General features: G+C 36.9%; 1 protein-coding gene across 4 annotated transcripts in view; it reads right to left on the bottom strand.

Annotated features, from left to right (window-relative positions):
* Nucleotides 1-6,836: 6,836 nt before the first annotated feature.
* PWWP3B (PWWP domain containing 3B) overlaps nt 6,837-17,425 on the bottom strand; it is a 31,516-nt gene continuing 20,927 nt past the window's right edge. For all 4 annotated transcript variants that reach the window (XM_019713859.3, XM_019713858.3, XM_088794815.1 and 1 more), the window contains 4 exons: nt 16,177-16,238; nt 13,968-14,103; nt 11,645-11,719; nt 6,837-10,609 (listed from right to left, as the gene is read on the bottom strand). In XM_019713859.3, coding sequence (XP_019569418.2) covers nt 8,310-10,391 — 2,082 coding nt within the window. In that variant the 5' untranslated portion in view covers nt 10,392-10,609; nt 11,645-11,719; nt 13,968-14,103; nt 16,177-16,238 and the 3' untranslated portion in view covers nt 6,837-8,309. The remainder of the gene's footprint in view (nt 10,610-11,644; nt 11,720-13,967; nt 14,104-16,176; nt 16,239-17,425) is intronic.

Below are 17,425 nucleotides of genomic sequence, written 5' to 3'. Positions count from 1 at the left end.
ATGTTGTATCTTGTCAAATGCTTTTTCTGCATCAATTGATATAATCGTATGATTTTTGTCCTTTATTTTGTTTATGTGATGTATCACATTGATGGATTTGCTGATGTTGAACAATCCTTGTGCTCCGGGTATGAACCCCAGTTGGTTGTGATCAATAATCTTTTCAATGCATTGTTGTATTCGATTTGCTAGAATTTTGATTCGGATTTTTGTATCTGTATTCATCAGAGATATTGGTCTGTAGTTCTCTTTTTTTGTGTTGTCCTTACCAGGTTTGGTTTCAGGGTAATGTTGGCCTCATAGAATGAGTTAGGGAGTACTATCTCTTCTTCAATTTTTTGGAAGAGTTTGAGCAGGATTGGTATTAGATCCTCTTTGAAGGTTTGGTAGAATTCACTAGTGAAGCCATCTTGTCCTGGACTTTTGCTTTTGGGAAGGTTTTGGATGACTGATTCAATTTCGTTACTGGTGATCGGTCTGTTTAGATTTTCCAGTTCTTCATGGTTCAGCCTTTGAAGCTCTATGTTTCTAAGAACTTGTCTATTTCTTGTAGGTTATTGAATTTGGTGGCATATAGTCCTTCACAGTATTTTTGGATGAGCCTTTGTATTTCTGTGGCATCTGTGATAACTTCCCCTTTTCCATTTCTGATTTTGTTAATTAGTGTCTTCTCTCTTTTTATCTTAGTGAGTCTAGCCAAGGGTTTGTCAATTTTGTTAATCTTTTCAAGGAACCAGCTCTTTGTCACATTAATTTTTTCTATTGTCTTTTTGTTCTCTATTTCATATACCACTGCTCTGATTTTTGTTATTTCCTTTCTTCTGCTGACCTTGGATTTCATTTATTCTTCTTTTTCTAGTTCTTTAAGGTGTAACGTGAGGTTATCCATTTAACCTCCATGTATTTGTGTTTTTTTCCTGCTTTCTTTATGCAGTTGATATCCAATTTCAAAGCCTTGTGATCAGAGAATATGCTTAGTATGATTTCAATCTTCTTAAATTTGCTGAGGCTGATTTTATTTCCCAATATACGGTCTATCGTTGAGAATGTTCCATGTCCACTGGAAAATAATATATAGACTGATGTTTTAGGACGAAGTGCGCTATATATGTCAATTATGTCCATTTTGTCTAATGTGTCATTTAGGGCTGCTATTTCTTTCTTTATTTTCTGTTTGGATGATTTATTTATAGCTGTCAATGATGTATTTCAGTCCCTTGTATAATCGTGATTTGGTCAATTTCTCCCTTTAGTTCTGCTAGTAGTTGCTTGGTATATTTCGATGCTCCCTGATTGGGGGCATATATATTGATGACTGTTATGTCTTCTTGTTGTATAGTCCACTTTATCATTATGAAATGTCCATCTTTCTCTCTTGTTACCTTTTTCACACTAAAGTCTGTTTCATCTGATATCTGTATGATTACATCTGATTTTCTCTGGATACCATTTGCTTGGAATGTCAATTTCCACCCTTTCACTTTCAGTCTATGCTTGTGTTTGTAGCTGAGATGTATCTCTGGGAGACAGCATATGGTTGGGTTTAGTTTTTTGATCCAATCTACTACTCTGTGCCTTTTAATTGGTGAGTTCAGTCCATTTACTTTTAGGGTGATTATTGATATGTGAGGATTTCCTGTCATTCTATCTTTAGTTTTCTGGTAAGGCTGTGTCTCCATTGTTTCTTTGCTTTTTTGTTGTTTATTATTTCTGTGTGGTGGTATTCTATGATGTTTCCTTCCATTCGTTCTTTTATTACAGTATATATTTCAGTTCTGAATTATTATTTTTTTGAGTGGTTACCCTTACGTTTATGTGAAAGAAAGTTTGACGTTTAGAGTATTCCATTTTCTTCAGCATGCTTACTTTCTCCATTCCCATATTCTGGTTCAGGACTTTACTCTCTCCCTTTCTATGTTTTGGTTGCCACAAATTGTCACTGTTGATGGTGGTCGAATAGCCTCCTTCAGTATTTCTTGTAGTGCAGGTCGTGTATTGGAAAATTCCCTCAGCTTCTGTATGTCTGGAAAGGTCTTTATTCCTCCTTCATATCTAAAGGATATCTTTGCTGGATATATTATTCTTGGCTCATCATTTCTCTCTTTCAAGAGTTTGAATATTCGGTTCTACTCCCTCCTGGCTTGTAGAGTTTCTGCTGAAAAATCTGATGATAATCTAATGGGCTTTCCTTTGTAGGTTACCATCTTCTTTTTCCTGGCTGCCTTGAGGATTCTTTCTTTGACATTGATTTTAGACAGGTTTAGTATAGTGTCCCTTGGAGAAGGCCTGTTGGGATTGAGCTAATTATGTGTTCTATTTGCTTCTTGGATTCGAAGATCTAGTTCTGTCCACAAGTTTGGGAAGTTCTCATCGACAGTTTGTTTGAATATATTCTCTTTTCCCTTCTCTCTTTCTTTTCCTTCTGTAATGCCCATTATTCTTATGTTTCTCTTTCTGATGGAATCAGAAAGTTCTTGTAGAGTTCTTTCATTTCTTTGAAGTCTCAAGTCTCTTTCTTCTTCCATCTGTGTAATTTCCAGGTTTCTATCTTGGATGTCACTGATTCTTTCCTCCATCTCGTCAACTCTACTACCTAAGCTGGTCATTTTGTTCTTAATTTCTTCTATTGAGTTCTTAATCTCCAGAAATTCTATTTGGTTCTTTTTTAAAATTTCAATCAGTCACCCCAATAAATTTAATAAAAAAAAATTAAAAAAAATTTCAATCTCTTTCGTAAAATGCTCATGTTGCTCTTTGATTGTGTTTCTGAGTTCATTAAACTGCCTTTCTGTGTTTTCTTGCATCTCTTTGAGATTTTTCAGTACTGCAATCTTGAATTCTCTGTCATTTGAGTCACATATTTCCATATTTTTAAGTTCCTTTTCTGAAGACTTTTCACTTTCTTTCTGAGCTGTCTTGTTGCCTTTTTTGATTGCAATTACTGCTTTATTATTTCTCTTCCTAGACATCTACAGGAGTGGCTTCTGCAACCGGTAGATAGGAAGAGGTCTTTCTTTTGTTTTCCAGTACTTGTTGGTAGAATGTTTTATTTTCTCTCCGACTGCAGCCTTTTTTTTCTCTCTCACAGTGTAGTGTTATGTTTTCTTTGCACTATTCCAGCTTCTCACACAATGGGGGGATTCCCTGGGAGATGGGCTTCTCCTCTGTTAATAGTTTGCCTGGGTCACAGGGCATAGTATCTGTGTGGGTATGTGGAGAGATTTTGAAGTTCCAAAGCTCTTCCTGTACCAGATTCAGAGCCCGTTTGTTTCAGCAGTTCTGTTTCAGGGATCCGCCCATATAGGTGGGGCCAGGGGTGGGGTGAGCTGTGAGACGTGTCCCAAAGCAATGGCGGTGACCACCACCACAGCTGGTCCTGCTTCCAGAGCTCCCTGCTCTTTGCCGGAACTAGTTGGGCTGCGAATCTGTGTCTGCGGTCCATAGTTCTCAGAATAGCAAATATTCTGTTCTTTTGATCTGACACTGCTACTGTTCTGCTTCTAGCTCAGGGCAGGTGGGGGCAGTGCAAGCTTTGGGAGGGTAGGGAGGGGGCGGCTCGTCTGAGTGCCTACTGCTTCTATTCTGTGCTCGGCAGTGAGGACTTAAACCACTGTTTTCAGCCTTCTTCCCTCAGTCTTTTCTCCGAGGTCTCTGCTGTGAGCGTTGGGTTCAGCCGTGTTATATGTTGCCCCCTCAGCCCTGTGGGCCATAAGCGGAGCCCTAGCAGTCCGAGTTCTTCCCTCTCCCACAGCTGTGGTAGTTCCGGGATGCAGCAAGCTCGGAGCACTGAGCTAGGTCTGCGTCCTGAGCCCACGAGGCTCTGTCTCCGCCTTTCTCCCTTCCCTTCTGCCCCGCTTGTGCAATTCACCCACCTTTAGGTGAATTCAGTAGTGGGCCTCTTCTTCTTGCCTGTCTGCTGTGCAGGGAGTCCTTTGTGGAGTTACAGTTGTCCGATTAGTTGTAAAGTCCAGGGGAGATTTCCCGAGGCTCACCTCATGCCGCCATTTTGATGACCAGTACTCAATATTATTTTTCAAGTCTATTCCAACTGAAGCGGAAATGAGGTGGCAGTTCATTTACAGCTATCATCAATATTTAATGCTGACATATCTTTGCACCTGTCTTCATAATTTCCTCTTCCATTAGTTGTCATACATCATCTCCTACCCTATGAGGGTCATTATTGAAACAATGCTCAATGGCATGGGGTTTTGTGCAATCTGCTGATTTATTTGTGTCTACTCTGGTTAGATCCTGAATGTAGCATTTCTGTCATAGTGTGGACTGCTCTTGAGACTGCCAGACCTTATCACTTGGGTGAATCTTATAATGTACAGCACATGGTAGGCAGCACCTGTCATAGTTATTTGGTATCTCTTGGGTAGATACTCCATATGTACTAATGCTAAATAATATACAAGGAGCTGTTTTTAAAATGGCAAGGAGTTTATAGGCCCAAGAGCTATGGCTTTTGTTCAGAACTCCATCATGCTGTGCTGTACTCCCATGTTATGGCTTAGAATGACTAGATAGTGTATCTACCATAGATATGGTAAGCACTGCCAGATATGCTGACTCCTGGCCTTAGTAGCAGGGCTACTTGCACTGCAGATCTGAAAAGTTGGTTGGGATTGTGATTTTCCACCACAGCTACTAACATCAGGCTTTAAATTTCCAAGTTTGGTTTTCTTTTTGTACAAAAGAAGTAATACTCTAGTCAGCTGTGCATACATCTATCCTTGGAGTACTGTTTGTAAGTCATTGCAACAGATTTCTGTCAGTCAACATAGCCCAACTCTACTCTAACCTTGCTTCCCATTATGGTAATGATGCCCAATTTGCCCCTGAGTTTTTGTGCTGCCATCTGGGCCCTACTACTTGGGAAACCTATCATTTCCATTGCAACATAGTTTACTTCCGATCATGGTTTGCAGAGGAGAGCCAACATTGAGCTTCTCAAATATGTCACTGTTCCTCTTCACCAACACAGTTCTTAGTATAATACTGTTTTCTCTGCCTTCCCAGGGGAGATAGTTTAGAGATAAGTCCTCTTGTCTTGTGCAGTAAACCATTTGATCTTCTCACCAATTCTTCAAAACTGGCAAGAAAGTGCCAGTGTCTCCATCTCATTTACTATATATAGGCTGTTGTCCACACTTAAAGATGCCGCCTGAGCAGCATATTAAGAAAGCTCCAGGTCATTGAACCCTGAGTCACACATCAGTAAGTTCTCCCCTATATTTACTTATAGCCTGCTCCTTTCCCTTGCTAATTCAACATCCTCAAAATCCATTCCAACATATATTATCCCGGTTCATGCTAGTACATATTACCTAGTTCCTATACTTCCTTCTGGTTTTTCCACCTAAACAGAGACTGTATTTTTTCTTCTTGTGTTGTGATAACTTACCCTCGTCATGAGTTGGGAGCAATAAAAAATATCATTGATGGATGTTGAGTAAGACAAGCAATGTCCTTTGAGGTAGCAACTATAGGTGAGGTAGCTTGTCTTATCTCTGGGAACAAGGAAGCTGTTCTCCAATAGCAAGGGTTAGGAAACTGCTTTTGCCAGGCTGAGGGGTCAGGGGATTGTAGTTATTCAAGATACTCATACTCAGTACTCTTGCAAGTCTCAGAGTTTTTTGGGTACATGTATTGATATAGAGACCTGTAAATATTGTGAATACAGTTTCCATGCAGCTCTGCCAACCTTAAAATTAAAATCTGGGTCTGATATTCAGCAATCTGCCTTATTACTGGAAGAGTTGAGGGTCTCCTTAATCCAATGGGTTAGACGGGGTACTCCCATCAGACACACAAACCTAGGTTAGAGATCTAGATTAGGGCATTATTAGAGCTAGCTTCAATTACTCAGGCTGAAACTCATTCAAAGAAGGAAATAGATGCCTGAGAAACGTCTCCCTAACTTTAATATAAGCCACAATATAAATGACATCCTGGGAGGAATCAGGTGCCCTCTCTTTACCCCAAACAAGATACACAAGAATTGACAAATTTTGGGAAGCTTGGGACTCTGGTTTTCAAATACAGGCAGTTAGTCTATGAGGTTAATAAATGTTTCTCTCTATTATGAAGTAGTATAACCTAGTCATTTTAGAAATGAGAATGTCATTCGGCTTACTTTAAACCTGATGCTGTCATTTGGGTCACCTTAAATCTGGCACCTTAAATCCTCAAAGCAAAACTTTAAACTACACATTGCTTGCTTTCCTGACTAACAAATGTGTGAATGAATGAATACATGAATGAAGTAGTTAAGAAAACGCTAGAACCAAGAGACGGAAATGGCTCCACTGAGAAAACTGAAGGTGGGTAATATACTGGAATCAAAGGGACACAGTGTTATGGAGTAAATACAGCGTATTTTTCCGAGGATATATTGTGATAGTCTGTTGTCAAATCCTCCTCAGGAGCATGAGGAAGCTATGTGGATTGACACAGGCTATATGTCCAAGGTGTCCTGGTTTTTGTCAGGCAGGGTCCAGGAAAGGTTCTGTGGAATCTGAAGCTTATACAAGTTGGAAGGCTTTTTTTTTAAATAATGCAAAGTCAATCATGAAAGTGACTATTTATTTAGAATGATAATGTATAATAAGCATTAAAATAATGATAACTACAATAAGCAAAAATTCCATACAAATTATATATATGTATATATCAATTATACATATATACATATGTGTGTACATATATATGTATAATTGATATATACATATCAATTGATATATACATATATGTTTCATATATATATGAGAGAGAGAGAGACCAGGTATGTAACTACACAATTGGAAGTATAATGACGTGAACATCCAAGGTGAAAGATATAACGTTTTATTACAAATCAAACCATTAAAGTTTTGCAAAGTTTACATAAACAAGTGGCCATGTAAACACAGTACAAAAGCTCAAGAGTAACAGTTGTCTCACTTTAAGAGTTAAAATGCAGACAAGTTCATGTTAAGCATTTAGCATTTATTTTTATGTCAAGTTTCTAAAATAAAGTAGCCCTTCTAACATTTATTTTCACACAAGTCTTATTTCAAGTTAGATTTTAACTCTTAACTGTGCATTTTCAAATATATTTGGATAATTGTCATATTTAGCCAAGTGGAGGCTTTTTCTATGAACCATTTCCAAATTCACAGATTCTGGTCCATCTATTCTTTGTGGTAGCCTGGAATGACTTAACATTTGACATTTATATTATTGGAACCAATTGGAACTATTCTACAAATAAGCCAGGTGATACAGATTACTTGATTTGAAACCAATGACTATTTATTTAGAGGTACAAGACTCAGAACAAAGTGCTTGAATTTTCTACAGTTTATATCAAACTAGATGGGCTTTTAAGCAGTCAACCTGGACTCATACTCTGCAGTAGCCAGACTGTGAATACAATCACTCTAGCTGCCTTCCACATGTGGTCAGATGGCTATATTAAGATACAGTTACTGTTAGTCATGAAAACAGCCAAAAGCCTGTCTGTTTTAAGAAACCATTCAGCTATTGAATAGACACTTCCATAAATTGAATGTCAGGCCAGGGTAGAATGAACAATCCTGTTTAAGGCTGCCAAAATTATTTTCTGCATGCTGAGATGTTATTCACACACATATAGACTGCATGCAGGTAATCCATTTACTTTATTTTTGAATTCCAGATTGTTTTCTTGCAAAAGCAATTATAGTTAGTTATAATATATAGCAAAGCATCTCTATCTTTGGTTCTATGTCTCAGAGATAGTTTTTCCAAAAATAAATAGGCATGGCAGGAAAAATAATTCAACTATCTTAAGAGAAACCCAGTATTTTTTTTAAAAAAACTAAGCAAAAATATATAATTGATGTTTCTTACACTTTTTTCTAATTATCTTGCTTAATATCTAATACGAGTGAAATCTTAATATGTAAATGATTGTGCACACTGTATTTAACTATACAGCATAGACACAAAAATGTAAAAAAAAAAAAAAAAACCCACCCAAAATAGTACATTCCCTTAAAAATCATTTAGGAATTATGCATTCTAGAAATATCCAAGAAAGTACAACTGCTGAAATATGTTAATAAAATTCACTTTGAAGAAGCATAAAAAAAGAAAATGTTGCTGTAGTAATATTCATAGATCATAGTGATCGCCAAAAAAACCACAAAAAACAAAACAAAAACAAAAGAAGTGCACACATCAGCCAGTCTCCCATTTCTGCAAAGTATTTATGTGTTAGAGAGACTTTTTAAAACTCTTATCTATTAAGCTCCCTGTTATGGTTTGGACTCTCAAAAGATTTAATGAGCTTCATTTGTTAGTGGTTTCCGTCTCTTTTCATGTACGATTTTTGCATCAAATAATTCTTTTTCTCTGTATCCTAGACATGGTCCTTTTAAATACTTTGCTTCAGCTGTTTTGTAATCTAATCCATCAACACCAGAAATTGAACAAACGATTGCTTCTGGCAGAAGAACTTCCAGGATAAATTTAACTTTATCTTCTCTTATCAGAGCCAGCATTTTTTCGTTTATATGTTTGTAGATTTCTTGTAAATATTTTAGCACCTCATCCAACTGATTTTCATCCTCTAAGTATGTTTCAATACAGGGAGAAAAACCCTTTGCATTCAAAAACGATTTCAGCCACCTGGACCTTTTTGTGCCGTTTAAAATGGCCAGAAGATGATTCTCTGTTCCTTTTTCATTCACAATGAAGTCCACTAGGTTCTTGTTGGCTCGGTCCCGAGCAGTCTTCATTCGGTCAGGGAGAATGTTTTGGAAGGACATTTTCTTGGTTTTGGAAGTCACAGCCTTATGTTCCCTACAATCTTCATTAGGCAGCTTTGGAAATAAGTCCCTGAAGGTATCCTGTCTGATTGTTTTCCTAACTGGATAACTAATGTCAGCAGCATAATACTCAAAGAAAGAGCCTGCAAAAGAACCGCAACCTAATCTAACTCTATAGTCACAAATCAGTGAGATGCACCAGTCAATACTTTCTCTGTAATCTTCCCTGGCTTTATCCACTAGTTCTTGTTTCTCTTTACAATCAAATTTCTTTAATCTTCTAAAAGACACTCTAATGCCTCTCTTTTCAGGATTCATGCTTGACTCAACAAAAAGCACACTTGCTTTTCTCTCTTTTCTCCTGATGTTTTTTACCACTGCAGGCCAGAATGGGTATTTTTGATATTTAAACCAGACTATCATTCCTGTTTCAAATGAACGTGGCCCATAATTCAAAACTAAGCGTGGAATTTCTTCATCTTCCTCACTGTCATCTAATACAGAAGCATCAATAAGATTTAGATACCCTGATTTGTCAGAAGCTTGAAGTTCTTCCCCAAGTTCCTCAAAATCCAGTCTCTGAAGACTTCTTTCATTATTCACAAGGTGTGAATAATCCAGGACGTGGTTAGAGGCACTAAATAAAACCTGAGATTCCCATGAACAATACCTGGAGGATGCTGCAGCACCAATCTCTGATTCCACAGTAGGTTGATTCTGGCTGGTGTCTGAGTGTAGGTTCGAGGGACCCTCTCCGGGATCTTCAGTATTCTCTGAGAAGGAAGAGCGTTCAGAGGAAATAGCCAGGGTCTCTGGGCAGATGTCCTCTGGCTCCTTTTTCACAGCTTTGGGCACAGTGAAGAAACCTGACGGCCAAGTTGGAGTGAACTTCTCATCTTTAACACATACATTCTCCTCTTTAACTGTGGAATGAAAAGGCGTAATTGTTGATATGTCAATCTTTTCCTTGCTCTCCTTTTCATCTTCTTCTGAAAGTGAAGGGGAAGTTTGGTACCAGCTGCAGTTTTGTGATGACTTTGTTTCCATTTCACTTGAAATGGTATCAGTGGTTGCATCCACCTGTGATTTATCATCATACAGGGAATCATCACTCTCTGAAGATACTGACAGGAATGTTGGATTTTTACTTTCCTCAAGACACTCTGATAAGTCTCCTTCATGCTCTCTACACTTTTTACGAGGTGGTGAATCAGAAAGCTCTGGTGGTACATTTTGAGACAGTGTAGTGGCCTCTTCTTCATCTGAACTGCTTGCTTGATTCGAATTTGTTTTCTCATTCAGAATATCCAGTGCCACTTTTAATGACCTTGCATAGGCTGTTTCCTCTCTAGGTGGAGCACTGCCCTCTGACTGTGCTGCTAGTGAGGAGGTGATGGCTTCAATCTGCGATTTATTTAGGATCTTTGTTTCCGTGCTTTCCACTTTAATTTTTAAATCTAGTGAGAGTATTTGAACTTCTAGGAAAAATGTCTTTTTTCTCTTACTGTTTGATGAAGTCTCAGATCTGGACAAAACTTTTGCTGGCCATAACTGGTCTTCCCAATTGCATAGGACATACTCGGCATCCATCATGACTTGGATTTGTGTGCTACAAGGTTATTATCAGAGACTGAGTTGTCTGGCTACTCTCGTCACTGCTAAGGCAGTTCCTATCAGAAACAACAGTCTTACCAAAGTCTCCTTTGTCTTAGAACTACAAAGTGTTTACAGCTTGTGTAGCCTGTTCTCCTCCAGCAGAATTTCCCAAGGACGCTTGAGTCTGTTGTTTGAATGTGACAATGTGGAAGATACTGAAATAGGGAACAAGAAAAGAAGAAAAGTATCAGCAAATAAAGTTATTTTGCTAGAGCAGAAGGTGAGCAATTGCAAATAGAGAATAGACAAAAGGAAATAATACTCAGCGAGGCATGAGATGGAAGAGAAAATGCAGCACAATATAAAGTGGGGGAAAAGAATTGGAGAAGTGGTTTATAATACCTCAAATTCAAGAATTTGCCCTTATTATTGCACATGACTATTAAGGAGTAAATTTGTGTACATGCTGGCAGAGGTGGGAAAGGTTGCAGTGGTTGTATCAGGGGCTCTATTTATGTCATTAGATATTTTGGGACATTTGTGCCCCTAATGTTATACTACGGCAGTGGGACTATAAATTTTGGAGGTGTCAGAATCATCTAGAGGTCTTAATAAACTAGATTTCTAGGCCCTATCCTGAGAGTTTTATTAAGAAGGTCTAGATAGGACCTAACATCTTGTATTTCTAAGTTTTCAAGTGATCGTAATGCAGTTTGTCCAAGAACTCCTTGAGAAGCACTGTTCTAACTGAACACATAGCTTTATATTAGTGATACTTTCCTGTTCACCCAAGGCAGGCAAAGATAATGGAGTATGGATCTCCTGGAACCAGACAGTAGTACAATGACCTTGTTAAAAGCATGAGCTTAGAAGGCACAGATTCAGAATGGTTGCTATGTTTACTTATTGGAAAAGATAGTTATCAAAGATTTCTTGAGAATGAATGGCTGGCTACGACCTCAGGTAGAAATCTGAAGAGTCTGTTGCACAATTTCTTCATAATGGTTTAACATATGAGATTCTTTCCCTAAACTAGAAACTACGACTTTTAATTACAAATTGGTGTGGCTATAAAACAGGGAGCAAAATGAATTATACCTCAAATTTTCAACCTAACATGGTTTTAGTATGAAATGTGGCTTTTAATTTAAAATGCTATGGCTGCAGAGCAGGAATAAAAATAAATTATACCTCAAGTTCTCAGCAAATTTTTAATGTGAAATGTTTTCATGAAATGGGAGGAGCCTTACCCAGTGTTACGTGGATCATAGAGTATCTGGTCCTATAATCCGGTTGTCTTGATTCTCACTCCAAAAGAAGAAAGACTGTCCAAAAGGAGACAGACATTCAAACTAATTAAATGGAAAAAGCTAAGAGAAACTTCCCTACCAAAACTTTAGAAGGCATGTCATTCTGAAATACAGGATTGAGATTTCATCTCATCTGTGATGTAGATGCCATGTTTACTTTCCTTCTTGTTCTTATTGTTTTAAATTCTGTCTGTGATACAGTTATGCTATCTGGTTCATTTTGAAATCATCTCTCTGATTGAGAAAGTGTGAGGTGGGACAAGAGAGAAGGGAAGTAACAATTGCCTTGTGTCTACTCTGAGCCAGATTGTAGATTTTGTTTCAATCTTCGCATTAATCACCTTGTGGATTTTTCCATATATATATATATATATATAAATAATTTTATAATTGGAATTTTAACAATACTCTACCTGCTGTCTCATAGTCCACTAATACAAAAATATGTTTCATTGCTTTGCCATTTTCATAAAAATGGTTGCCTGGAGAAATTTTAGGGAACTTGGAAAGTGCCATCTTGTGGCCAGAATCAGAACTGCGGCCACCCCAGGAGGCATAGGCACCATCAGATCCTTTTTATGAGAGAAGAGTTAGGAAATAGATTTAGCCGGCCAGAAGCCTTCCCAGGCTTCCAGAATTTTCTAGTCTAAGCTAAAGGGTTTTGTTTTGTAGGATTATAATAGGATCATAATGACTTCAACTACAGCGTTTCTGGTTATAAAAACACCCAGGAGCTTATTAAAAATTGAAAAGATGCAGAAAGATATATGCAAAATAAAGTACAACTCTATACAATAATCACTACGAATATTTTCTATATTTCTAGAATTGTTTCCATGTATAAATGCTTATCACTTCAAACCAACATCAGATCTCAATTAAGAACACAGTTTCAACATCATTCTACATAAATGCTTTTCACATGATATTTTACAAATTATTTTAAATGTTTTTTTCCCACATTTGCAGCATTTTTTCTCAGTATTTTCCCTGACGATGAAAAACAAGTAAATAAATAAGTATATACTAATATTTTAAATAGAGAGCAGTAAAGCTTGCCCTGTCTCTCCAACTACACAAATGATCCTATTAATAGTGTGGCAGATATGTTTTCTCAGGTTTGTTGCATGTATTGTAGTAGCATACATGTTTTAGTAACACACATATTTATTTTTAAGTGTGATCATATGACAAATGTTATGCTATAATTTACTTTTTCACTTTGTGCTATTTATCAGACATTTCAAATCACTACATGTAGAAGGTCATGTTTCTATGTTTCCATTCTCCAGATATATAATATTCCATTGTATAGTTACACCACATAATATTTTAAAAACTGCTTATAGAAATAAGCCAAATACATTCTCTGTCTCATTCTTAAAAGATGCAGAAAAATAGTTCTTGCCAACCACAGCCTTACATGAGATCTGAAAGAATGAGTTGCAAGGAGGATACATGCAAGGCTGTAGCCAACGCAGCAACTAGGGTTACACGCTTGATGAGGTGCAGGAAAATGTCCACTATGGCAAAAACAAAACAAAACAAGGAGGGGGCATGTTTGTATGACTGTGTGTGTCTGTGAATGCTCATGTGTTTGAAATAAAATGTGTATGTTGTTTCAGCTTCATTTTTCTTTCATGATTATAAAAATAATCAAGGGGAAATCTACTCTGAAGATCCTGAAATAGGCGAAAAAATAATATTACAATACTAGTAACCTGACCACTCAGAAATGCTGACTAACATGGGAGTTTATTTTCTCTGAGATTTTTTCCCCAACCATGCATATAGTATATGTGCAAGTATCTCCACTCAACTACATATCTGTTCGCCTTTCCATGCTCATATACAGGTGACACATAGTTTTCTATGTGTCAACCAATTCATAAGAGTATTTCCCCCATGCTGTCAAATATTTTTATTCATCATTTTCTTTGTAAATTAATAAATGCTTAAAAATTCAAACAGTAACAACATTCCAGAAATACAAACATGGAATGTCAAGTCAATAAATTAGCATGAACGGCCATTCTGCACTGAAATCTTAATATAGGGACTTTAATCTGATCTCCCCTTCTCCCACTGTAGACTTTTAAAGCATTGGGAAATACAGAAAATTCTAAAAGATTAATTCCTTAAAAATGCCAGCAATTCTCTCAAAATTACACACCCTTTTCACCACTCCAAGACCACCATTCCTATTTTTCTCATCTTTTCTCTAGGGCACTGGTAAAATAACTAGATTTAAGAAAGCCATTACCTTGAAGCTTCTTCTCAGCCGCAGGCTCCTGAAATGCAGTCCCTCCCCCAAGACTGGCCAAGCACAGGATCACTTCCAAGCTTCTCAGAGAATGCTCCGCCCCCTCCCTGTGATGGGGAAAGCAGGAGGCCCCTCCCTGAATTACAGAAGGGAGAATTGCCAAGTTAAACTGTTGAAGCGTTAAGGGGTAGAAATATTCCTTTTTAAGGGATTTTAAAATGAAATGGCAACAAGTGTGTGTTTAATTTCCATTCAAACCCTTAGAGTGTGTGAATTCTTGATAAAAAGTGGTAGCAAATCACGTTATTAAAAAACAAAAATCTACATTAAAATACTCCTTACATATTTTTTCCTTGCCTTATCTGGCACCTTACCTCTACAGGTACATTTACAACCCAGCTGGTCAAGCTCTGTTAAAATAACTCACTGAGGATGTTCAATGGGATTGCACTAAAACTGTACTTTACTTTATGGAGAAGACTTTTTTATACACATGTTTTTTTCTGTTTTCAGTACATGATATGCCTCTACTTTGATTCAATTGATCTCTTAAGCGCTTCAGGAACGTTTCAGAGATTTCTTCACAGACATGGGTGTTTCTCACTAAAGGCTGAAAAACACTGATTTGGCAGTAGAGTATACATTTCACATACTCTTCGTCAACAATTGGCAATTCCTTCTTCTTATATTTTGTCTCAGGCAATTCAATGTGGGGAAAATTGATGTTTAAAAATTCACATGTCTTTGTTTATACAGAGGGCGCCAAAACATGCATACACATTTTAAGAAAGGAAAACTGTATTAAAATTGTAGTACTCAATATATACTGATAACAAAAGATGAATACAAGTCACGTTTGACTTCTGCAATTACAGAAGGTGCTCAAAGTGGTTACCATCAGTGTCCAGACACTTCTGATTACAGTGAACTACTGCTTGAGCAACATTGACCAAAGTGTCCACTTGTATACAATTTTTTGGCACCCCCGTATGTATGTCTGAAATAAATTTAGCAAATTTTGTTCATTAAAATTCTCCCGTATTAAATTTAAACTTAGATTTCTGATTTAACTTAGAAAGCCAATTTTAAATATCATTAGTGATAATTTTGGGAATGAAGATATTTGGGAATAAAGTGCCTGTGTGCCATATAATATGTAATATATACATATTTTTAAAAAGCCACCTTTATACAAGTATTAATCTTGGAATAATAAATGCAAATAAATTAAAGAAGATCATCTCTAGGCTGATGTATTAGTGAGGGCTCTAATAATTACACGTAATGTTTTGTGCTATAAACAACCCCTAAATCTCAGAAGTTCAACCACAAAAGTTTATTTTGCTGATCTCAAAGTTCAATGTAGGTAATCACGTTGTCAGAAAGAGGGAGGGTTCTTTCTTCCAAGCAGTTATTAGGGGACTCAAACTTCTTCCATCCTATGTCCCTACCATCTTCTTTGGCCTTGAAGTCCTCCACTGCATTCTTTGCATCTGGCTAGCAATCTCATAAAGAAAGGGTTCGAAAATCCTGTGGAAATTTTTAGGGGCCAGGTCTGGCAAACTTCCCTGCTGGTCACAGTCACCTAGCTAAAACTGCCAGAGGCTGGGGAACGTAGTCTCTCTGTGACCCAGGAGGAAAACGAAACAGGGTTTTGTGAATATGTTGCATTCTCTCTGCCACAGGAAGTTGTCCCTTTCAATCTTTTGCAGACTTCTATTATATGATTTATGCTTTCTTACAACCATGTACCACATTTATAATGACTAGGGCAGAACTTCTAGTTGCCCACCCTAAATCTGTTATACTCTTTGCATTCTTCCTCATTAGTAGAATCCTAGTTGTATTCAGGGTGGGTGTAAACTGTTAAAATATTATTTTTCCTAGACTCCCTTACTATAAGCCATGGATGGCCATGTGATGGCATTTCTTGCCAAACAATGTAAACAGAAATAGTTGTGAAGATTCTTGAGAAGGTACCTCCAAAGGGGGTAAACAGCCAGCTTGGGTTTTCTTTTTACTTGCCCTCTTTCTCTTGCTTCCCCTCTAGAATTTGAGCATGATAAAATTTGGATAGCCATTCTGGACCAAAAAGTGACTTAAAAAAAGACAATAACTTACAAGGGATGGAAATACCTAAACCCCTGAATAAGGGGATCACCTCATTCCAATCATTTTAATTTAGTGAAACAATAAACTTCTATCTTACCTAAGTCACCGTGTTTTCCAGCCACTCTTTTAGTAGAACAAAATAGTTGATCTTACAATCACCTACAAAAATAATATCATTCTTATTACAGAATGAATCTTTTCAAAGCTTTCAAATCATTACTATATAAAGAGTATTATCAGGCCAATATAAATATGGCTTTATTTAAATGAAGAGCTATATTCAATTATGTATTTTATAATGTAATATTTCTCATTCTGTCTTCTCATTTCACATTTTGGAAAAAACAAATGCACATAAAGTATGGTCATTTCATTAAAACTACACTCTTGTATTTATTCTATTTCCTATATTGCACATAAATTAGGAAATGCTACACAACCTCACCATTTTCCAAACAAAATGCAAAGGAAAAGATTAATTAGATAACATCTTATATTTTACTGTTTTGTAGAAGGAGAAGAATGATAACTAATAATAAATGCTAATACTACTATTATTATAACGAAGATAGATAATAATTATAGATATAATAATGTCTATTACCTATAAAAGTTTTCTATATGCCAGCACAGTTCCCAGCACTTGACATATTATCTCATTTAATAATAAGATAGTTATTTTATGAAGGAGAGCACCTATAGCTGACTCATTCTGCATACCAACAGTATTATTAATAATAATGATGAAAAAGATAGAAGCCAAAAGTGTTCCAGGCATTCTGCCAAGTGCTCTGTATATACCATCTCCCTTGATTCTCATAAAATCTTGTTATGTAGGTATTATGAATATTCCCATTTTGTAGATGAGGCATTAGAGAGGTTAATGACCTTTTACAAGGATATCTAGAGAGTATTTGGCACATAGTATTTGACTCCAGAGCCCATGCTCTTAATCACTAAAATACACTGTACCTACCTCACTGTAAATGAGAAATATGTTCTATAAATATGTGTGAGATGAATGGGTGAATTAATTAATGAATTTGAAATAGTTATGTATTTGGAGTCACTGGAACTTAGAGAATTCTATACCTGGCTCTGCATCTAATTTAACATAAATTAGTCTTATATAACAGAATGTAATTATGGGAGTGAGTGACATCTGATCACTTTAGCCAAATTCTACTGATTAGAATCAAATCACAGGTTCTGCCCAAACTTAAGGGGAGGGAGTTATACAAAGGGGTGGGTCACCTAGGGTGCCTCCACCACAATACTGTGCGATTCCGTATTTATATGACATTCTCAAAAAGAGAAAAGTATGGTGATGGTGACATGATCAGTGG

Source organism: Rhinolophus sinicus, chromosome 18 (assembly GCF_057876585.1).
Source record: "Rhinolophus sinicus isolate RSI-liver-muscle chromosome 18, RSI-T2T, whole genome shotgun sequence".
Lineage (NCBI taxonomy): Eukaryota > Metazoa > Chordata > Mammalia > Chiroptera > Rhinolophidae > Rhinolophus > Rhinolophus sinicus.
Note: the sequence above shows the minus strand (reverse complement) of the source record. Positions and strands in the feature narration are given on the sequence as shown.